The sequence below is a fragment of the Coenobita brevimanus genome, chromosome 18, assembly GCF_032717465.1.
Source record: "Coenobita brevimanus isolate Jiangsu-jjx chromosome 18, ASM3271746v2, whole genome shotgun sequence".
Taxonomy (NCBI): domain Eukaryota; kingdom Metazoa; phylum Arthropoda; class Malacostraca; order Decapoda; family Coenobitidae; genus Coenobita; species Coenobita brevimanus.
Window position 1 is genome coordinate 13,914,039 of NC_136971.1, and position 25,228 is coordinate 13,939,266.

Genomic DNA, 25,228 nt, shown 5'->3' on the forward strand with positions numbered 1-25,228 from the left:
AATAAAATAGTGTGAAACCTTGATAATGAAGTCTTGCAACACTGTCCTAGAGTAGAGTACATTTAACTGTACCAAAGGTACTGTACAATTCTTAAAAATTACATTTATTACTACACTTATCACTACAAAAACTGTTCACATCCACTTATCACTGGAACCCTTTTTGGACTTGTCTCACTTAATTCGAATTTCTATCCAAATTAAAATTTTTTGTGTGGTGGACAAAAAAGATCCAAATTAACCGAATTCTGAATTATTCGGGTTTGAATTAGAGAGGGTTTACTGTATACAGTAAGCATATTATGGCGCCTGGTGGCTTAGTGGGTAATTAAGGCACTCCAGTCAGATTAAGCCTGGGCAGGTTTATATCCAAGGGGTAGTTGGGGTTTATTGCTTACATAATGCCACTCAGGGATGAGTGAGGCTGGTCACTTTCATCTTAAATGTCAGGACCAGTTTGTCTAGCTCCAGGCTCCTGTGCTTCTCATGGGGCAATGCAGGATTGAATAATGAATGAATGATAATTTTCAAATACTGTGTGTGTAGTATTAATGTGCCTGATTTCAGTCCTCTTCAGTTTCATTGAACTCTTCAGGTACCTTTAGCTATCCTACATTTTTCTCAAAATATTGCACACAGCAGTTAACAACCTCCCACAGACTTTAATTTGGCTTGCCACCCTGCCTCCTTCATAGTCTTCAAAACAAATAGGAACCATCAGTAACTGTAACATTGTGTTTGCTGCAAGTTTTAGTATGTTAAGAAGTACTGTACATCACATGACCACTCACATTAATTTATGCCGGCAGGGTGCTCCATCTCAGGTCCAGAAGGCTGCAACCTTTTCATTTACCACCTGCCCCAAGAATTTGGCGATGCAGAGCTCATGCAGATGTTCCTCCCCTTTGGAAATGTCATCTCGTCCAAGGTTTTCATCGACAGAGCCACCAATCAGAGCAAGTGCTTCGGTGAGATATTTGATGTACTTATTGACTTAATGATGTACCTTTTGCTAGCTTAAATAGATGTACAAATTCAGTGACAGAGCTACAAGTAGAAAAGTGCATTGCTAGTACTCAGAGCTTATATTTTGTCATCTTTAATTTGGTGATGTTAACATCTTTCAAGAAATGGATGAAAGTTTTTGCAGTCACAAAGTACAGTGGGTTGAGAGGACATATTTCAGCTGGCTGCTGGCCTGAGGTATAGGGTATCCAGATGCAGTACTCTAGTGCATGGTAAGGGAAGTGGAACTGCCTCCATGAATAATGATTTCTTTATAGTTTCAGTTGAAATAAAAACTGAATATGTTGAGAGCAAGAAGCACCTAAAAAAAAAAATGAATATATTGAGAGCAAGAAGCACGTAAAGAGACTAGTGAGGAGGAAAAAGGAGGAGGTAAATGATGATCTTGGAAGAAAAATGAATGCAAACTACTCTGAAAATTGGAAGTTTTTCTGGAAAGAGGTGCGGAAATGTAGAAGTGACAGTTGAAAGAAATATGAGTGTGAAGGATGTAAGTGATAGATTATTAACCCATGGGGATGAAGTAAGGACCAGATGGAAATAGTATTTTGAAAGCCTGATGAATGGGAATAGAGAGAGCAGAGCAGCTGTAAACATGATTGGTTTTGGAGGTGTGCAGAGAAGTACAATGCCAGGAAACGTGACACTCGCACAGGTGAAGAACGCTGTGAAGCACCTGAAAAATGGAAAAGCAGCTGGGGTTGATGAGGTGTATGCAGAAATGTTAAGTGTAATGGAGAGAGCAGAATGAAGTACATGTTGGAGATATGTAAGAAGGCATGGATGAGTGAAACTGTGCCAGCAGAATGGAAAAAGGCTATGACTGTACCCGTTTACAAAAATAAAGGTGAGTGAAGTGAGGTTGAGAGTTATCATGGCATAAGTTTATTGAGCTTTGTAGGGAAGGTATATGGAAGAATTATTGTAGAGAAATTAAGAGATATCAGAAGTCCTAGTGAGTGATGAACAGGGTGGCTTTAGAAGTGGCAGCGGATGTGTGGGTCGAATATTTGCAGAGACAGATAATGTAGAAGGGTTGTGAGAAGAACTATAAGATGTTTATGGCATTTATGGATCTGGAAAAAGCATATGACAAAGTAGACAGCATGTACAGTGTAGATGGTAAGCTGCTAGGTGTTGTCGAGTTTTTATGATGGTAGTGAGACGTATAAGGGTAAATGGGCATCTAAGTGAATGGTTCATGATCAGTGTGGGCGTGCGTCAGGGTTGTGTGATGTCCCTGTGGTTGTTCAATATTATATATACTGTACCCTTGTCTCGATTCTCGAAGTTGAGATTTTGTGGGGTTTTACATGCTTGTTAAACAGGCGGTGGTGCAAATTCCAAGACCTTGTATTAGCGAATTCTCGTTAAGCAATTGCTCGTTTACTGGGACTTGCATGTACTCGGTGTGATGCAAGAAGGGGCAGGTAACTGTATCCTCAGTTGGTTTGAACTGTGTTGGGAAGTACGAAATCAATTGAAGAATGTGAAAGTGAACACTAACTTATGAGAACACATGGATGAGAGTAATTCTTTCTTATTAGCAAACATTTTCATTCCATTTCATCCTCTAAAACTGTGAAACCCATATGAGTGTGGGGTAAAGCCAGTGAGACACGAGAAGGACTGATAGCCATGTGCTCAGTCAGTCCGAAATGTGCTGGGAAGCACGAAATTGAACGAAGAATGTGGAACTGAATGCTAACCTATAAAAACACAAGGATGAAAGTAAATTTTTTTTTAAGTAGCAAACACCCTCATTTTATTTCGTACCCTAAAACTGTGACACCCATTATGAATTTGGGGTAGAGTTAGGTGAGGCGCGAGAAGACTGATAACCATATGCTCAGTCAGTCCGAAATGTGTTGGTAAGCATGAAACCGAAGGAAGAACGTGGAACTGAACGCTAACATATGAGAACATGTGGGTAAGAGTTTTTTTTTTTTTTTTTTTTTTTCTATTTAGCAAACATTGTTGTTCCATTTTGACCCCTAAAACTGCAAAACCCATTATAAGTCTGTGGTAGAACTAAGTGAGGTATGAGAAAAGAGTGATAACTGTATGCTCAGTCATTCTGAAATGTGTTGGGAAGCACGAAATCAAAAGAAAAATGTTCAACTGAATGCTAATTTACAAGAACATATGCATAAATTTTTGTTCCATTTCAACCTCTAAAGATGTGAAACCCATACATTTTTGTCTAACCATACGGCCTTGAGTGTGCCCAGGACAGGTACTTGGATCTAAGCTGTCCAGTCATGGCGAATCTGGCGGGTGCTGTCACCACGCACGACTCAGATTTCGTCGCCAAGCCAGCTGACAACGCGTGAGCTTGAGTTTTTCCGTGTGTTGATATGACCTGTTGCATTGCTGAGCGCATTAGAACGAAAACGTGTTAGTCAACCGCGCATGTTACTCAAGGATTGAGTATGCTTAGATCTGGAGAAAGCCTTTGACAAGATACCCCATAAATGACTAATGTGGAAGCTGGAGCACACAGGAGGAGTGAAGGGGAACCTCTTGGAGTGAATGAGACTTCATGAGAGACTGACAGATGAGGACAGTACGAAAGGACAAGATGTCAAGGTGGATGGAAGTAACAAGTGGAGTCCCATAGGGCTCGGTGCTGGCGCCCACAATGTTCCTGATTTAAGTAAAAGATGTGGTGGATGGGATGAACAATTATGCAAGTGTGTTTGCAGATGATGCAAACATCATGAGGAGAATAGAAGTTGAAGAGGATTGTAAAATGCTGCAGGAAGATCTGGACAGGATTTATGGGTGGAACTGGGTATGGGAAATTAAAGTCAGTGCAAAAAAAAGGAAAATACTGGAAGTGGGTAAAAGTACAAATGGGCCATCATTGAATTGCTCATTGGGAAAGGAACCAATCACAAATGCAAGAGGAGAGAAGAGAATGACCTGGGAATGTTGGTCCAAGATAATTTGTCACCCAAAAACACATTAACAAGATTGTCAGAGGGATATACAGTAATCCCACAATTATCCGATGTAATAGAGCCAAAAGCATGTATGGATACGGATGAAATCTGGATACAGAGCAATATCCTTTACTGTACCTGTACCCTACCTGTACCCAACCTATATGTACAGTATCCCTCCTAATTGTGGCAGTGCTGTCTAGACTTTCAGCTATATTTAGACGTCAAAACACACACGAGAATATCCTGTATAATGCTAGACACTAAGAAAACAATGCATGAACAATAAAAATCCACAAATACCCTACCTATATGTACAGTACTCCATCCGATTGTGGCTGTCTTCTTCAGTCTTTTAGCTGTGTACACATCAAAACACACATGTGAATGTCTAGTATAATGCTAGACACTAAGAAAAAAATGCATAAACAGTAAAAATTCACAAAAAAAGTCAGTGAAGACAATGGTTGCAAAAAGAATTTTATCCCTCTTCGGAACTGTAAGTTTTCAATAAGTCTATGGGATACCAACAGAGTGGAGAACCCAGCTATGACGGTTTCTGTATGTACAAAGAAAAACATTTCCACGGCCGAATTTGGCCCTGGAAATTATTTATATTGGTATAAATTTAAACCATCATCTTCACCAGTGTTTATACTATAAGGTAAGCTAGGAAAACCACAAAACTGTTGAGTAAAAGTGCAAAAATGCAATGAGAATAACCTTGTTCAAGAGTAAAAATAGCTTCAAATAACATCCTAGTGCAAAATTTTGCCCACACCATGCAAAAGCTAAACATATGTCTAGATGCAGAATTTCACAAGCTTTTTTGTGGTGTTTTCAGAATTTCTGCAACTAATAGTAATCGATTAAATCATCAAAAACTTTAAAAATTGACCTTGGTGATGCAGGGAGGTAAGGTGGTGGGAGGCCAGGCAGGCGGCATGCTAAGTGTGAGTTGGAGAGGGTGAGGGGATGGGGAGGGAGACATGCCTGGTAGCACTGAGCATGGAGGGGGATGGAGGAGGGACGGAGGGGGAGAAACGAGGGAGGCCAGGGGACTTTGACTGTTTGGTGAGGAGGTGAACGGGTGTTTTTGCCCTGCTAGTGGGTTAGGGCCTGTATTACTCGCGCACAGCCGGTATGTTCCCAGTGATCTGGGTGGCCGAGGGACTTTGACTGTTCAGTGAAGAGACAGACAGTGATTTTTGCTCAGCTTGTGAGTTAGGGTCTGTATTACTTGTGCACAGTCAGTAGCTTCCAGGTGATCCGAGCAACCAGGAGACTTTGACTGTTCGATGAAGAGCTGGACAGCCATTTTTGCTCATCTGGTGGGTTAGGGTCTGTATCACTCGCACACAACTGGTAGCATCCAAGTGATCCAGGTAGCCAGGGGCTTTGACCATTTGCTGAAGAGCCAGACTGCCATTTTTGCTCAGCTGGGGAGTTAGGGTCTGTATTACTCGCGTGGCTGGTACAGTACATGCCTAGTGATCCGGGTGGCTGGGGGACTTTGACTGTTTGGTGAAGAGGGAGACAGCCATTTTTGCTCAGCTGGTGGGTTGCGGTCTATTGCCAGCATGTTGCCAGAGTGACCAGCTGGCGCCCAACCGATTTTTTGAATTTGTTGGTCACCCAACTGGCCATGTCAGAAATTTTATGTTTGGATATGGACAGAGAAATCCTGATAGGGAGATAATAGAGACAAGGCTTAACATTCAGATATGGAGCATGTCCAGGTACAGAGCTTCTGGATAATCGAGGGATTACTGTATAAGCTGTTGACAAACATAAGGGTGGCATTTCATTTCATAGATGAGATGATGAAAAAATTGATAGTTGCCATGATCCACCCCAGATTGGAATATGCTGCAGTGGTGTGGTCCCCACATAAAAAGAAAGATTTAAACAAGATCAAGGTAATACAAAGAGCAGCAACCATGATGGTCCCCAGCATTGCAGATCTATCATACAAGGAAATACTAGAGAAGCTAGGTCTGCCTTCCGTAGAAGAAAGAAGAGAGAGGGGCAACATGATTGCAGTGTTCAGAGCCATGATGGGAGCGGACAGAATTGACAGAGAAGATCCATTTGTGTGGAATGGGGAAGCAATGAGAGGACATGGAAAGAAACTTAAAAAGACAAGTTGCCAGAAGGATATAATGAAATACTGTATAGTTTGCCATACAGATCCATTGCCTTGTGTAATAGCCTGGACAAAGAGATCATCAAGTCCAAGAAGTTAAGTGAGTTTAAAGCAAAGTGTGTTTTAAAGCAATGTTTTAAAACAAAGTTTGACTGGCTGAGGCACAGAGACATGACACCACGAGCATAGCTCATTTCCTGCATATCACAACTAAGTAAAATACAACTAGGTAAAAACACACACACACACACACACACACACACACACACACACACACACAGCTACTGCTATAGTATATTAGATATAGATGCACAGACCTGTGGAATAGCCTGGATGTGGGAAATGAAATTCAGTGCAAAAAAATGTAAAATATTGGAAATGGGTAAAGGTACCAAGAGGCCATCACTGAATTATATGATGGGTAATGAATCAGTCACAAAATTGAGAGAAGGGAAAGATTTGGGAGTGCTGATCCAGGATAGTTTGTCACCTGAAAAACATTAACAAGATAGTTAGAGAGACGTACAATCTCGTGACGAATGTAAGAGTGGCATTTCATTAAATGGATGAGGAGGTGATGAAAAAATTGATAGAGCCCATGATCAGCCCCAGGTTGGAATATGTGCCAGTAGTGTGGTCCCCACGCAAAAAGAAAGATATAAACAAGACCGAGAGAATGCAAAGAACAGCAACCAAGATGGTCCCCAGCCTGGCAGATCTGTTGTACAGAGAGAGGCTGAAAAAGCTGGATCTGCCTTCTTTAGAAGAAGGAGAGAGAGGGGCGATATGATTGCAGTGTTCAGGGCCATGATGAGAGTTGATAAAATTGATAGAAAAGATCTGTTTGTATGGGATGGGAGAGTAACAAGAGGACATGAAATGAAACTGAAAAAGCCAAGTTGCTTGAAGGATATTAAGAAATATAGTTTTCCATAGATGCATAGACCTGTGGAATAGCCTGGACAAAGAGAGAGTCCAGCCTAAAAACTTGAACGAGTTCAAAGCAAAATTTGACTTACTGAGAGAAAGAGACTGGACCCCACGAGCATAGCTCATTTCCTGTATAAATATGACAACTGGGTAAATACAACTAGGTAAATACGCGCGCGTGCGCACACACACACACACACACACACACACACACACACACACACACACACACACACAGTAAAAGCTCGATTAACCGGCATCCGATGCATCGACACATCCGTATAACCGGAATGCAAATTCGATCCAGCATGGGGTCGAAAATATTCCGGATACCGGTCGTCCCCCTATAATTCTTGATTAATTTTGTACAGTACCGGATAAAGTAGTGTATGCAGCTTAGTTTTCAAATTTATTTTGGCCTGTAACATGTGCTAAATTTTTCTTTAAATAATTTTTGGTAATGTTTGCTGGTTTGTGTCCAGTCCTGTACAATTTCTCTTGCTGTCTTTTTGTGTATATTGTGGTGTACACACGATCACTGATTTCTGCTCGGGTGCCTCCTTCATACCCCCATATACGTACCCAGGGAAGACGGGAGTGGGGGACGAAACGAGCTCCACCCACCTCTACCCCAGCTCCCATCCCTCCCCCATACCCCTACCTCTCCCAGCCCCCCATTCGTCATTCTGAACTGGCAGTTACATCTCAAGCTAACCTCATACCTTACACTCATAGTCACATTGCTAATACACAAATATAAAACTCTTAAGATATGTAAAAATTATATAATATGACTCTGAACATGCTGCAACAAGAAATTACTGCATTATAATGTTGACAGTAAAACAAAAACGTTAACAACGGCCATCCCAGGCCTCATGCGTTGGGTGTTTGCATGCGTCCGTGTCTGTGCATGTATGTTTTGGTGTGTTTGTGTCTGTGTTTTTCAGTGTGTGTGTGAGTGTGTGTGTGTGTGTGTGTGTGTGTTTTTGCAAAGCAGTGCACCCAACACAGGAGGCCTGAGGTGGCCGTTGTTAACGTTTTTGTTTTACTGTCAACATCATAATGCATTAATTTCTTGCTGCAACATGTTGATAGTTATATTCCTTTAACATATCCTAATGTTCTTTGTTTGTATTAGTAGTGTGACCAAGAGTGTTAAGCATGAAATCAGCTTGAGATGTAACTGCTAGTTAAGAATGACGGGTGGGGTGGGGGGTTGGATTGGGGTATGGGAGATGGTCGGTAGCTGTGGTAGTGGCAGGTGGAGGACATTTTGTCCCCCCTCCCCTCTTCCCTGGGTATTCCATGGTAGGAAGGGGGCACCCCTGGGCAGATATTAGTGAGCATGAGTGTACCTGTACTGTATCTTACCTGTCCTGTATCTAATACAGAATAATATACTTTATGAAATAAAGTTCCAAGTTTGGTACTATTTCATTTGTTTGACTTCCCAGAAAATTTCTAAGAGTAACATTGGATTATCCAAAAAATTCCATATCCAGAATGTAAGAATCTCCATGCATTCCAGTTAATTGAGCTTATATTTTCCAAATTCTGGATATGTGAAAAATCATGTTAGAGTATATAAAATACAGGTAGTCACAAATACGGTCACAACTGGGTATGCAGTAGGGTTACATAAATTGAAAACCTGTCACATACAGTACTGATTTATTGTATATCTATTATTTGTCTATCTATAGCCAGATGTCGAAATCCCGTAAGGGGTGGCCTCCAACAAATTACATCCATGTCACCCTGTCTCCTATTATTTTGCTACCGTCCCCTCATCTTACGCCCCCCTCCCTCATATACGTCTTTACTCCATCCCTCCATTTCATCCTCAGTCTTCCCCTCCCTCTCCCCCCTCCACCTCACTTGCATACTCTCTCCTCATTAGTCTCTCACTTTCCATCCTCTCCACATGGCCAAGCCACCTCAGTATATTTCTTCGAGGACCCTCTGTCAAATCCACATGCACACTACAACACTCCTTCACTTCCCTACGTGTCAGTTTGTCTTTCCTTTTAACTCCACTTTCTCCTCTCAGATAACTAATTTCCACTGCTCTCATTCTTGGCTTGTGTCCCTCTATCAAGATCCAAGCTTCACTTCCATACATTAAAGTGGTGATCACAGTACTGTCATGCAGTGACTTTTACTGTTCCTTTCCCTATTTCACTGCATTCAGTGAACCAGCAACCTTTCATCTCTGCTGTACCCTCTCAAGCACTTCATCCTCCAAACTTCCATCCTGACTTATTGCACTGCCTAGTTACTGTACTTGAATGCACTCACATTTTCCATTTCCTCACTACCCAGCATCACAGTGCATTCAGTTACTTCATTTCTCTCAAAGACCACAACTTTACTCTTCCCAGCATTCACCTTTAGATTCCATTTCATACATACTCTCCCAAACTCATTCACCAAGCCTTGCAGTCCCACTTTGTCTTTGTTTAACAATACAATATCATCTGCAAACAACAGAACAGGAAGCTTCCAAATGCTGCCCTTTCTCAGTAGGGTTGCTCCATCATCCATTGCTGTACTCTATCTCCTTTATACTGTAACTCCTTTCATATACACGTTGAACAGCCATGAAGACATGGCACATCCCTGTTTCAATCCAGCATTCAGATAGAAAAATTCATGCAGTTCACCATCCACATGAACTGCAACCCAAGTGCCCTCATACATACTCTTCACAGCATTCAAAAGCTTCCCATTTACTCCATATATTTTTAGTGTTTTTGACATTCCTTGTCTGTCCACTCTGTCATATGTTTTCTCCACATCCATGAAAGCAGCATACAACTTCTTTCCAGTCTCTTGAATATTTTGCACTAAACACCTTAGCATGAATATCTGAGCTACACAACCTCTTCCCATCCTGAAACCTCCTGTTCTTCTCCAACTACTTCCTCTGTTATTTCCCTAACTCTGTCAGTAAGTATCCTACCATATACTTTCCCTATTATACTAAAAACACAAATGCCCCTATGATTACTGGACACAATTTTTTCACCTTTTCTTTTCTACAGGGGAATAATTACACCTGACTTTCAGTTCACCGTGACTACTTTCCTCCCGGGCCAGTCTGCACATTTTCCTCATCCATTTTAGTACTATCTCTCCCCCATGCTTCAGAACATCACCATGCACTCCATCAAAGCCTACCTCTCTCTCTCCCCCATGCCTCAGCATTTTGCCACACACTTCATCATTTCCTGGGGCTAAACCCAGCATTTTTACTCACCTTTTTTCATATGACTATCTTTACATTCCTTTTATTGTTTTCCAGGTTTTGTGAGCTTCGATAATCCAACCTCAGCCCAAGCTGCCATCCAGGCAATGAACGGCTTCCAGATTGGCATGAAGCGCCTAAAGGTACAGCTCAAGCGGCCCAAGGATGCCAACAGACCTTACTAACCCCCGCACCTTGTAGGGGAGGCCAGGTAAGGGAAGGTACAATATTTAGTATTGCAGTTGTAGACTAGAGAATACTAATGTGTTTGAAATATTCTGTAGTTTAACATCTGCAGTTAAAGAGGTTCGTATCAATACTTGGAAAGTTTAACGTCAGCTTTTGGAAAAAAATGTATTTCTACAGTCAGACACCTAGTTATTCTCTGTTTAGGTCTTGAAAACACCTTTAGGAAGGATTGTCATTCCTCAACACTGCCACCACATACAGGCATAGTGCAAGTGAGGAATACATCTCAACACAGCCCTAAATCAAGGAAAGAAATGCTGTAACGTTATCTGCAGGCCTTTTATAAAAGTGAAAATAAATAAACAGCAATATTTCATAAACTGAGACAACAGCATGAGTTTGATTAATTAGATGCATCAGCTGGTCCACTGGCTTGGCTCATCCTGGACTTGCACCAGCTTCATCATTCAGGACTGCCTGTTTTGCTTTCCTCACCAGAGATGAAATGAAGTGGGGATAGTGGATTAATGGCCCTTTAAGGGCAACACTTGTTCTGCATTGCTTTGTATTTGAGCATTTGATAGGGTTTTTGAAAGGTTTAGGTAAAAACATAACTGGCAAAGTAAATCTAACCAGCCTGACTCATCTCACAAAATCTAATAATGTATTTTTCTTGTATAGCAAATCTTTGTATCATATCATATCAATTTTAAAGGCTCCAGCATGCTTGCATATGTTGTCCTTGGTCACCTGTTGGCAGCTCTCCATGCTGCTTAATCTCTGGCAGCCATACTGTTCAGTCCCTTATCCCTGGGGTCAAATTCTGTAACCTTGTCCCAGATCATTTTAGGTTTGTCTTCCGCAACCCTGCCCCTGATTCACAATTCTTACTTTCTTCACCCATTTGTCCTCCTCCATCCTCTCCACATGCCCAAACCATCTCAGTCTACCCATCTTCATCTCAGCTATCAATTCTCTCCAGTCTCATCCATCTTCTCAGTCCTTCAGTCATCAACCTGGCTTCCTCAGGCTGCATTCAAGGACACACTACACATCCATCTGATCATTGTCATTTCTGTGTGTTTGAGCCAGTGAGTATCCTGTTCCATTACTGCCCAGGTCTCACTATCATACAGCATTACACTCCTAACACATGCTGCATACAAAGATACCTTAGCACAGAGGGAGAGCCCTGTCAGTTGCGGGAGAGGCAACAGCTCCTCGAACTTCATCCATCTACTCCTTACCCAAGCCACAGAGCTACCTCCAGCCCCACCTCCAGCACAGAACGTCTCCTAAATAATAAAACTTTCCACACTCGTAAGAGACTCGCCAACTTAATCACTCCATTTATGCCTGACAATCTCTATATGTTCTCTCCGATACACTACACACATGAAATCAGCATTATCTCACAGTCTGCCTCTAATACCACTACATCTTTTATGCTCCCACTTATCACAAATACTGCCTAAGATGGAGATAACTTCTTGCACCCTTTTGACAAACTGCATATGGCCACTGCCCCCATGCTTTGACAGTACTGCCACCAGCCCTAAATATCATCACTTTTTTTTTTTTCTGCTTTTACTTTCAAACCCTTGTGCTTTATTCTGTCTCTCCATTTCCTTAATCTTTCCTCCACCATTCTTTCATTCTCTGCAGTCTTCACCAGGTCATCGGCATACACCATCTTCCATGCGATCTGAAGTCATGCGAGAAGGCTTCAAGCACCATGATAAACAATAAGGGGCTCAAGACTGACCCCTATTGCACCCCAACATTCCCAGAAAAATCATCACTCTCTCCATTCACTCTCACCTGGATGTGAGCACCCACATACATAGCCATAACCACTCTTACCAGCTACTCCTCAATCCCAAGGTTTCTCATTGTCCGCTTCACCACCTCCCCAGGGACTCTGTCAAAGGCCTTCTCCAAATCAACTAAACAAAGTACACCTCCCTTTTCCATCAGATACATGCCAGTGTAAATGAAATGAGTTTACTGAACAATAATTTCACAGTTATAATCCTTTCATTTGCCCTCATTACATTCATGACACGTCCCACCCATTTTTCCTCAACCAGCACACCCACACCACCATATCCATCTACATGTCCCTGCCAAAATAGCATACCGGTATACCTACAGTTCCTCATGACATTTTAAGAAATTATTGTGTTTATACAGAGTAAAATGATGAAATTGTATTCTTCCTCAATTGACAAAGTTTTCTTGGAGATTACTATCAGCAGTAATATATGCAAAAATGTCTTCAAGCATTTTATAGAAATACAGTAAACTATACAGGACCAATTGGGGGAAGCTTGATCCAGTAAAACTGATAATCCGGTATATCCAGTGGTCCCTTCCCCCCCTTAAGAGGGAGTTCAAGCACTTATTGGAAAATAAAGGAGTAAAATAGCATATTCTAGTACAAAAAATGAAAATTATACCCATTTTACACTGACCTGGCCCATAATTTCACACTCATGTCGTAGCACATCTTCGTGACCAGTACATGTACAGTACCACTGTACAGTACGGGTTTCATACAACACGAGATAGGTTATGCAGAACCTCATGCAGAATCAAATTTGTGCTAAAATGTGACATATATTTGCATGTAAAATAGAGGATTAAGGTTCTGGAAGCCCCATATTTTTCTTTAAAAATGTAAATAAAGATGGGTTACCACAAATATGTCTGCCTTAAGACTCCTGGAGCAGTGTGTTTACATACAGTCTTGCTGACTGGGCACATTAGTGCATCGTAACCTAACTAAGAAATTTTGCCCCCCAATGCTCCCCATAATTTTAACCACCAATGATTGCCACTGAACCTGTAATGACCAAGCTGAAATTTAACAAATTAATCACACTGGTCTGACTGAGATTCGATCTCAGGCCCTCGCGCTTCATACGTGCGCACGTTACTACTGAGCCAAAGAAAGGCTCCCCGCTTTGCCTCTAAGCAATGCAGGCTTTTGTAGACCCCATTACATCACTCTTTTCTCCCTGTGGTGATTAATTTGGTCCGTTTCAAACACATGATAGCATAGCATTGGAGGCCACCACTGGTGACGCTGCAGACCACACCGGACAGCACATCCCCGAGGTGTAAGGACTAGGACGCTGTCAGTTAACCAACAACATCATTGACTTACTGAAGTTACCTTTTGCCTCTAAGCAACACAGGCTTTTATAGACCCCATTACAAGCCTAACCTTGAAAGCCCCCAGTACCAGCCAGGCAAAAACTTTTAACCACGTGAAAAATCACAACCCAGCATCATGCATATTTTGCTTAGAATTACTTTTGGTGTATTGTCATAAAACACACACACACACACACACACACACACACACACACACACACACACACACACACACACACACACACAGTACAAAACTAATTTTGGAGATATCATTACTCATGTAAATAAAGGGAAAATTATACTGTAATCATCAGCATGGAGTGATTGCATACAACTTCCCTGATAAACATGCATGCAGAATCCTTAATAATAAACAAGTCAGCCAAGCAGTATAATTTGCATGATAATTTAATTCAAAAGAACTAAATTCACATAATTATCATACCTAACTTCTTATGTCAGCACGTCTTCGCAGACCATAAGAGCCGAATTTTTTAGCCCGGTTCATTAGTTCATTTTTTAAAAATCTGTTACGAAGTTCCTTTCATATTTTGCACTAAACATGAAAATATGAATTTTACTGCTTCAGCATCATTATCGTTTTTTAATAACTCACTAACCGTATATTTTTCCTTTAATATACAGTATAAAACTCATTTATTATCAATATTTCTGCTTTAGATGCATGCTGCAGCATGTTTAAGTAGGATCTCGCTGACTGGACACTTCATTGCATCCTAACCTTACCTAACTGAGAGGTTTTACCCCCAAAGACCCTCCATAATTTTAACCACCTAAAATTGCCACTAACTAACCATGAAAGCCCCCCAACATCAGTCAGGCAAAAATTTCCCATGGTCAGTCTGTGAAAAAGTCACCACCCAGCATCATGTATATTTTGCCAAGAATTACTTTTGCCACAAAAAAAAAAAAAAAAAAAAAAGTGAAACTATTCTTGAAAGTATCAATAGTCATCAACAATCAAGTAAAATACATTGAAATCATCATCATGGAATGACTGCATGCAACCTCTGTGGTACACACGAATGCAGGAATCATGAATAATATGTCAGCCAAGCAGTATAATTTGTATGATAGTATAATTCACAAGAACGGAATTCACATCATTATCTTAACTAACTTTACGTCAACATGTAGACTATTCACATACCGTAAGAGCCAAATTTTCTAGCCCTGAGTCCGTTGTCAACACGTAAACTATTCACATACCGTTAGAGCCAAATTTTCAAGCCCCGAGTCCATTAGTTCTTAACAAAGATCAGTCACAAAGCCCTTTCCGCACTCATTGCACTGAATGCGAAAACATGAATTGTACTTCTCCCTTATCATTATAATTTTAATATTTTATTACTCTCCATCAACAAAACTATCCACATCATAGGCACACTTGACTCATTTTATCTGATTGTCTGAATGTTATTCTTGTTCACATTAAGTTCCCACAGCACATGCCACTTTGTCCAACAATTTTACTTTTTCCTTGGGAATAAATGCATTTCTGGTGTTCTTAACATTTTCAGGGTGCTTAGGCATTACTTAACCCATTACGTCCAGGGGTTGTTTTCACCACCCAAACCGCCAGCAGGTGTTTTTCTTAAAAATCACCTTTATTTAAACCATAATTTCTCAGCTAAAACTATAATATAATATTATAGTATTGTATAATATAATATAATGCCATAATCGTAATAACAATAATACAATAACAATAATACTACAAAACACTAGATCATGTATATATGACCCCCGGACGGCCCCGGAAAGACATGTATATCTGTCACCCGGACGGGATGGATTTAGTTAGTTTGGAACTGTGTGCTCATAGTTCTCACGTGAAGTGAGGAACAAGGAAATAAACAAATGCTTTTAAACACAGTGACATCAACACAGCAACTGAGGCAGGCAGCAGCAGGTATGGGACATGGATCAAGCGGGTCGGCTCAGGTCAAGGAACCTAATATTAACTGACAAAAGCACAAGCACAAGTTGTAATTAGCCACAGTCATCTGGAAATCTAATAACTAAATGCACCCACTTCTCACTCAGTTTATCCCATGCAGTTGAGGATCTTACCTTGTTATGGATTAATTAAGGGAGAAATGAAGTGCTCTTGTTATTGTAAGATCATTGCTTCCCTTTGTCTTAAATTGCGACTGTACTGTAGTCTGTTACAACAACACAGCAGTCATGATAGGGAGAGGACCAGGTTGGGAGTAAAAAGGGTAGGAAACTCCTATATTGTACACTGTACCTTTATGGATGGATGTACAATGCTTCCACTCCCACCCTTCTCACATGCTATAGACAGAGTTAACTGTCATTCATCATCACTGCCAGCAAAGATGGTTTCCGGTGGCTCTTGTGTCACATCTGATATAGACAGCCCTGATGTGCAAGGTGTTAGGGACCTGGAGGCAGTACGGTTGGATCCGGAGGTCAAGTTGAGGCTGGCTTTGGATGTTGATGCTACAGACACATTGGTCTCTGACTCTGTGCAGAACCTCGACACCAGGAAGGGGCACAGGTTTGATAAACTGAGAGACCTTAGCCTGGATCTTCCGTGGTTGCTGCAGCTGCATTAGCTCCAGCCTGATGAGCCAATGACTTCATAATGCGGAGCCAGGTGTCCCCCAACTTTGTCCATCACGGTCAGGATAGTGCCTGCAACATCACTGGTGGCAGCCATAGACAGTTCAGGTCCTCCTCCTCCTCCTCCTCCTCTCTTCTCCTCCTCCTCCTCCTCCTCCCTTCTCCTCTTCCTCCTCCTCCTCCTCCTTCTTTTCCTCTTCCTCCTCCTCCTCTTTTTTTTTTTTTTTTTTTTTTTTTTTTTTTGTAGTTCAGCCAGTCTCCTGTCTGGTGATGGTAGCCAAGCACACCAGCACTCTTGCAGCTCCTCCTCAGCAAGGTTCTCCTGCCTTGCAGCAGCTACCATTTCTGCCATTCTCAGTGGGTTAGACCCCTCCAAATGATACAGTGGTGCTGGAGTTTTGGGGGCTCTGAGGAGTTTGCACCACCCATTTTTGAACTTGGCCAGAGACACTTTCTTCCATGCCCTGGCCCAGTTGAAGATGGCATGCTTGATGGTGTATTTCTTGAGGTTGTGCAGAGTTTCTTTGCCTCTTATTTTCTCATAGTCGTCTTGGTCCATCCCATCCACAGTCACAATGAGGCACCGGTGCAGGTAGAGGTTTCCGCAGTGCTTTTTTGCACTCTCAGTACCTCCTTGGCCCATGGGCTGGATAAAGGCAGTGGTGTTGGCTGGCAGGAACAAAGTCTTGATTTGTCCATTCTTCCTACAGTGAAGGAAGGGTGGGCTGGTACATTATCAAACAGCAGCACTGTCTTTGTGTCATCAGGACTGATGCCATACCTTTTTTTGTGCTACCATATGTAAAGGTTGAAGCTGTGGTGTAGCCAGTCATGAATGATATCATGGGTAAGCCAGGCAGACTTGTTTCCATGGTGCTCTACAGGAAGCTTGGCCATGAAGTTCTTGAGTGACTTGGGTCACTTGCTCTTGCCTACTATGACTGGCTGTAGGCACTGAGAGTTATCCGCATTGGCACAGGCCAGAATGGAGAAATGCTTGTTCGTTGTCTTAACGCTCTGGAGTGCTGCCAATATTCTTGGAAGCCCAGGGTATTTTGTGGGAGAGCATGCCAGAGGAGCCCAGTGTCATCAGCATTGTAAATTTGGAACTCATCCAGGCCCTGTTCCTCCATCAGCTCCCAAAGATGCTGGACAATTTGCTCCATGTCAACATCAGCACTGAGTGTCTCTACATTGGCCATGCTAACAGTACCATGGTGCCTCTTGAACCTCCACACCCAGCCATCACGACACTTGAAATCTTCAACTCAGGGTGAGTAGCAAGCCTCTGTGTTGTGTGTTGAATGTCCAGGCCACATACAGGACACCCTCAGCTTGTTCCTACACGTACAACTTATACACACTTCTTCTATTGTGTTTCTTGTTGGGCAGTTTCCTGGTCCTGGACACATCCTTTACCCCTTCCTCCCACTTTGCATTTTTTTCATTACCTCTTTTGTTTTGTCATTTGCCTTCAGGATGCCATACAGAGTTGCCTCTTAAGGCCATACTGTACTTGGAAATGAGGTTGCCCCTGCTCATGCCTTCCTCATACACATCAGTGACTTCCATCTTCTCTGTAACGGTCATAATCCTCCTCTTTGCATTTTCAGTAGAGGAGGTGCTTGGAGATTCCTTATAAGCCATTTTTTACAATCACTATGGGAAAATATTTGCCACACGTGAGAGATGTGTGATGCGCAGATGAAGATATTGATGCAGTGAAAGACGCAGCAAGACTGAAGCCGACCACATGTGGTACAGTGTGTCCATAGCCCCTGGTTCCAGCCATGCCTACTGGAAGTAGCCCAAAAATAGTTTGACATGCCACCACCTCCTTCCTGCTCCACACCAGCCAAGCCCAAGTGGGTGGGAAAAACTGCCACCAGAGTTGGTAACTGCATTCTGAGTCTCACTGCACATGGGGAGCGATCCGGTAGGCCTGCATCACACACCCCATGTAACAGATAGTGTCCAGTGGATTCAGAGTTGTCCGGAAGGTCTGCGATATATTCTTATTAACGGATGGTATCCGGTATGTCTGACTATTTGTCTGAGGGCCTTCAAAGTGTCTATTAAATCCAGTATCTGGTCCGCCAAGGTCTGCTAATGCGGTGGTCTACTGTACAGTGTCATCTTTGAAGAAGCAATATAGTATCAGTGTATCATGAAGATCCAGACAGTTTTTGGATCTGTTGATGCTCATGGTTAAATGCACAAAATTTGTGTGAGATGTGCCCCCCCAAAAAATTGAACTTTTTAATTAGCAAACCAACTAATCAGTGTAGCGCGATCATGATGGGAGCACCATGTAATGATGGCATTGAGCTTTAGCCTAACACAATAGCCACATCATGCCACATCACTTTGTCATTGAGGTACTCGCTTTTAAGCAAACATGGGTTTAGTGCACTTAGCAATTTGTTGCAAGTCGAACAGTGAAGGATCTTGAAGAGCAACGTATTTGTGAGAAACTTTGTTCATATTGGGAAAAACTTTTACGGAGACATTTCAAATGTTTCAGCAGGGTATGGGGAGGACTGTGAGCCATACACAAACTCACAAATGGCTCCAGTGGTTCAAATCAGGAAGAACATCCACCGAAGACGATCCCAAATCTGGACAGCCCTCCATGTCAACAAACAATGATCACGGTTAAAAAGTGCATGCTGTGATCCGTGAAAATTGTCACCTGACTGTCCACGAAGTTTCCGAAGGAGTAGTCATCTGTAAAAGTTCGAGCCACACGATTTTAACTGAAAACTGAAGACTCATGGTGTTTCCACAGAATTTATGCTATATTTGTTGACCGATGAGCAAAAAGAGTACTGTGTCACAGTCAGTCAGTTGTCTGTTTGACTGCTGATGAAGACTCTGAAAAATGTTATAACAGGTGATGAACCAAGGGTGTACGGCTACGATGTCAAAACAAAAATGCTGGTCACAGTGGGTTGGAAAATCACCACCCCAACCAAAAGAAGCACATCAGCATCTCTTAATTGCAAAGGTGATGTTGAATGTCTGTTTTGATTGGACTGACATCGTTTATCATGAGTTTGTTCCAAATGACCAGACAGTCGATGAAAAGTTTTACTTGGATATCCTGAGGCATTTTAAGGAGGCAGTGTGAAGGAAGAGGCTGAGGTGTGGACAAACAAAACCTGGATGCTGCACCATGGCAATGCACTCCCTCACACGTTGCACCTTATCCGTGAATTTTTGATGAATCGCGAGACGATTGTCATCCCCCAGCCACCCTTATCTCCATATTTGGCCCATACAAACATTTTGTTCTCTTAACCCTATCCCGTGAAGGGAGGAGCGTAAATTTTGGCTGTGCACGTAACTCTCGCTCAAGAGCTTTCAGACCAGTCGCGTAGAGATATTTTACTTCTAACGCTCGTAGAAAAGTTACTATTCATCATAGAAAGGCCATTTTGGTCTCATTTTGAAGATGAAGAGCTTTGCTTTGTTGTACATTGTCCAAAAAGACAATATATACAAAATACAATGCAAAATTTGTGAGCAGAATTTAGCTGACATGTTAAGTTTTACACTGTCCATTAAAAAAATATTTGCCAAAAAAAAAACATTCAAGAAGTAATAATAGTTTTTGCTTCAGTATGTAGCAGAATAAATTTCCTTTCCAATAATGTATTATTTGTTGTATTTTCTTAATTAATAATGCAGCATATATTCACGAAAAAAAGAAGCATAAGTGTTCAGCAGGAGGTCAAGAGGTGTACATCCTACCTGTGAGGAACCTCACACCACACTGAGCCAAGCAAACCAAGTGAGCACTCATGCACCAGCTGTGACAGGCTTAGTTCCACCCACTTTTGCCCGTCATCCAACAAAAATGTCGACTCCTTAAATATTTCTTTAGAGATTACTTTGGATGACGGGCAAAGTCGTCATACTGACGTCAGAGGTTGAGAAATGCATGACGACCCAGGTTGTCATTGGTAAGTCAAAGGGTTAATTGAAATGTACTCTGAAAGTTGGCCCATTTCAGACAATCCGAGAGTTAGAAGAAAATTTGTAACTGAAACTCCGCACCATCCCTGATCACACATTCCAAGACATCATCCTTCCAGAACTAGAAAAAATGTTGGGAATGTTATATGAACAGGAGGGAAGTATTATGAAGGAGACAAGTTTGATTAAGCTGTAAATAAAGCAATAAATTTGTTTTTTGAAAAGTTAATTTTTTTCATTGACAAACCTCGTTACTTTGCTGTGTACAGTATTGTTATGAACATTTATGAACAGTTACACAGCAAGAGTGATACATATTCTGTCATCTGAGAAATTTGCCCCTTAGTAGAAAGGTAATACTGTATAGAAAATCACTTCATCTGCATGCTGTACACTGATATGATCTAGTTCCCAGTGGGGTTCACAGCAACAAGACAGTAGTGCATTGCTAGACCCTAATTCTCAATGACCTCCCACCCACATCCCCTGCCAACTGTGTCATACCACAATGAGAAGTGGTGACAGGTATTGACCAAAATGAGCAAATACTGTAGTAATGCATCCTTGGAAAAATCCAGTCACAACTTTGTGATGACAGAAAATTGATTTATGGCATGGCAGAATCCAGTTTTATTGCTGCTGCTTGCTTGTTGGCTGTAGAAAGAATACAAAAATATAAAACCTAAGACAACCTCCTTACGAATATTCTTCTGCTGTTTGAGGGTTGATTGCTGTATGTTACACACACACACACACACACACACACACACATGTGTGAAGGTCACAGCCTTGCCCTTAGATCGGACTATATGAGCTCTCAGCTCCCTTCCGGGAGGGTAAAAGCTGACGATCTAGACCATCAGGTGATTCTGACCGACCCGGTGAATTACACACACACACACACACACACACACACACACACACACACACACTTTTTTTTTTTTACTCCACCCTCTCTCACTAAGGACATCCACTACCTTGCCTTGCATCTCTTATTACATCCATGCAGATATTATGACACATCCCTGTTTTTTAATCCAGTATTCAAATAAAAGGTTATATGTACTGTGGGTTAATTGTTTCACCTGTATTTTATATACATAGTTTTAGATAATTTATCCTGGATCATTCCTCTAACACTTGAAATTTCTTACAGTGGAAAGTGAGGAGGACGCAGAGAAGATGACGACTGCACGTTAATTATAGTTTGAATGTGACATTTATATCAAGTATTAGGAATCCAATGCTAGTTATTAAGTATAGAAAGGTGAGACTGTGTCACTGTGACATTATTGTACAGTTGCAAGGGACTGTCATTTCACTGAGGCAAGAGAAGCTGTAGGTGAAAGATATAGAGAGGTATGAAGGGCTGTCATTTGTAAGGTGGAGAAGGGTGAGACACTTGTCACTTCGTGAGATGTATAGTTTGGAGAATTGTCGCTTCATTAGATAAAGGGAGGTGAGTAAGACTCATCTCATAAGGAATAAGGTGTTAGAGACTGTGACCTCCTCCACTGACCTTGACATGAGCCTACAGTGCTACCCCAGGTCCAGGAGCTTGTGAGTGTAACGGGAGCCGGGCCTCAGGCTGGCCTTGGACAAGAACTAGGACAACAGATTGCTTAGCTTTTTTTTTCTTTTTTTTTTAAAGAAGTGACAAGTGGTTTTGAAAACCCATGCTTGAGGCCCGTGCTGCTGTGTGCACAATTTGTATATACGTTGTACTGCGCTCACGCCAGGGCACAAAATATTTAAAAAAAATAAATAAATAAAAATGAGAGAGAGAGAGAGAGACAGACCAGGCAGTGGAGTGTCCTCCACTGCACATGTTGATAGCCATGTTATTACTGAGAATATGTAAACAATATTTTTAATATTAATAAGCCTTCTGTTAAAGTTATATTACGTATCATAATATTTCAACTATATCATATTGTTAAGACTCGTAGTGTAATTGAGCCGGTGTAGCAGCTGTGTCCTGGATGCCCCAGCTGTGTCCTGGGTGACCTGGCTGTTTTCTGGGTGGCCAGGAGTGCCAGCTGTTTCCTGGGTAGCCAGGTGCCTCAGCTGTGTTCTGAAGTGGCCAGGTATCCCAGTTGTGTCCCGGATGGCCAGGTATCCCTGGTGTGCCCCTGTGTCCCAGGTGTGCCCCAGTGTGTGCCTTGGTGACCCAGGTCTGCCCAGTGATCCAGGTGTGTCCCGGTGACCCAGGTGCACCCCAGTTTGCCCCGGTGTCCCAGGTTGTCCTGGTATCCCAGGTGTGCCCAGGTATCCCAGGTGTGCCCTGGTGCCCCGGGTCCCCAGTGTGGGATGTGTCCTGACCCTTGGCTCACGGGTTGCTCCTTCAGGGTACTAAGTGTTGCATGTGTCGTCGCCTCATGCCGCCGCTCTGGCTCAGTCATCTTACCTGATAGTTGATGGTGCTTCTCCCGCCACCCATGTGGTTGGGCGGGCCGGGCGGGGCGGGGCGGGGTGGCCCCACCCGCCGGCCGGTCGCTGAGGCCCCTCCCGGCTCCACGGTCGGACAACCCAAGTGATGGCCTCGGAGGGTTGGGAGGCCCTAGTCTAGTGTCAAACTAGAGCATTAGCTTCTCTATACCTGTAGATGCCTATAGATACCTAGATTAAAGCGCTAGATAGCTTCAAGTATAGAGGAAGTCTCATAAAGACACATTGTAAATATGCTGAAGGTAACAAGGTAGGACTACTGACCCTGCATTTGATCATATGTACAGTGGATAATTCGCTAGACTAAGGGTTCCAACGCTTATCTCCAGTCAATTTTATATCATGATCTATTTTTAAATCATTTGTATCCAATGGTTTAATAAGATTTGTGCATTTCTTTGTGGCTTAGATTTTTAGACATCTGTATGTTTGTCAGATCAAAGTGGCATTATTTTCTAGTCAAGATGTACTCGTTATTTTTTAATATTACAGTTTGTGCAGCGATCTTTCATCTATGATCTCAGACATTCCATCTAGTCATTATTATTGTTTACTCCACCTTTTTGGGTACTTACTACCCCCCCCCATCCCTTCCTTCGCCCCATCCCTCCCTCCCTCCCTTTCGTGGTTGATAACAGATGTATCATCCTTGTAAACTTTGAACTATTGACAGACATGTGCCAAGAGCTAATTTCTCCATTACCAGGTATATTTTATTTGTTTCAGATATTTACATGTTATATGACCCTCGTGGTTCTAGGAAATAAGAATTAATGATTTACTGAAAGAGTGAAGCTGTTTCTCTGACATAGCATATCTAGTCCAATGTGTACATAACGCACCAGGTTTGGACAGTGTTGGACCGAGGCTGCTCTGGGTAGGAGACAAGGAGTGTTTTAATATAATGGCATCAAGTGTGGACAACTGAAGCCTCCCCATAAAGACTGATTCCCATGTAACAGCTATTGAAACCATTTATTAATTACAGATACCCTGTATGTGATGCAGAACCAAACATACAAAGTAGTTGAATGCCATACCAAGATTGTAATTGCATTATATATATATGTACTTTTATATACACGTATGTGCATGTACATATATCATTTGACTAGATTTATAGACGTGTATCAAAGAGAGACTTAGAGTTAAAATTTACTGGCAACGTAGAGATAGGACACTTTTAATGCAGTGATAGTCTCCCGCCCAAAGCAGTGGGTTTTTACAAGTCCGCACCGCTGTAATATTACATAGGACCCGTTGCCTTGCTCACACTGGCATCTTGTTTTAGCAGAGATCAGGCCTTTTGTGTGTCAGTTGTAGTCAGAAGTTTCATAGTTTGTGTCACCTAAAAGTTAATTATTTGGGGTGCAAACAAGATGGCAGTCGTAGAGTTAAGAGGGATAATGTTAAGGCTGGTGAGGTAGCCACACCAAAGAATTGAGAAAAATACTTAAAGAAATAGTTTTAGTACATCACATTTAGAGACTGCGTAGCATATAATTTATTATCATTTATTTATTTATTGCTTATAATTTATTAATACAATTGCCTAAAGGAGAGTGTAATCTGTAATGGTTAGTTTTACAGGCATTATCAAATCTAGTCGTTTTGGGGGACCAACTTAGGTGTGTTTTGGTCAATTCATGTAATTATTCAGTGATATGTTGTATTGTTTCAAACTTCCTGCCCATTTTTGAAGTATGTTTATGAGGCCTGTTGACAACCATTAGATACACTCTCTTGATATATTGCTAATACTTAGCCCCTATGAATTTTAAGGATATCGATAATTGCCCACATATTATATAAAGTATTCATATTTCGTATTCTTGGAGGGGATCAGGAGGCAAAAAAAAAAAAAAAAACTGCTACTTAAGTGAATTTTTACAGTGAACTGATGGTATAGAAAAGCTCTGTACTGCCCAAGATAGCATCATCAGTTGAGTTGATGTGAGTGTGTTTGTGAAGATGGCCATAGAGACAAGAATAGGTGGTGTACTGTAGTGTGGTAGTGTTGTAGCAGCCCCAGCATATCAGTGTTGCGCCCCTCTCGGCCCTGCCTGGTCCGTGACCTTGGCTGTGGCGGAACCGGCTGCCTGCACGGTCTCTCGTCTTGCGCCTTGCCTTCACCGACCCCACCCCGTGCCAGGAGCCGGCAGGCCCCCTTCTGCTGCCCTCACTGCTCCCGTCCGCTGCCCCTGCCCTCGCCCGACCCACTCTGCCACCCTGGCCCCGCCTGGCCCATGGTGTGGGCACTGCGGGGTAGGGGGGTGGGGCAGAGTCAGGAGCGAGGGTGGGTCGAGGTGACGGGGGCGGGGGCCGGGCTGGGCGGGGTGCGCCGCTTGTGTCTAACACAGCGTCCGCCCCTGGTCCCCTCCAGTATGCAGGAACACCCCTGCCCAGCTACATGGTTGTTCATCAAGATGGCTGCTCTGTAAGCTTTTATAATGTAATTTTCTAGACCCCAAATTCTTTTCCTTCCAAGAAAATTTAATAGCATGGTAAAAGTAGTTAAAACATTTGAAGTAGTTTGATAGGAGCATA

The 25,228-nt window shown here is 42.2% G+C and overlaps 1 protein-coding gene across 6 annotated transcripts in view; it reads left to right on the forward strand.

Annotated features, from left to right (window-relative positions):
- LOC145391500 (CUGBP Elav-like family member 4) overlaps positions 1-21,510 on the forward strand; it is an 884,867-nt gene extending 863,357 nt beyond the window's left edge. For all 6 annotated transcript variants that reach the window (XM_080266122.1, XM_080266127.1, XM_080266124.1 and 3 more), the window contains 3 exons: positions 810-968; positions 10,355-10,508; positions 21,390-21,510. In XM_080266122.1, the coding sequence (XP_080122248.1) occupies positions 810-968; positions 10,355-10,482 (287 nt within the window). In that variant the 3' untranslated portion in view covers positions 10,483-10,508; positions 21,390-21,510. The remainder of the gene's footprint in view (positions 1-809; positions 969-10,354; positions 10,509-21,389) is intronic.
- The last annotated feature ends 3,718 nt before the right edge of the window (positions 21,511-25,228 follow it).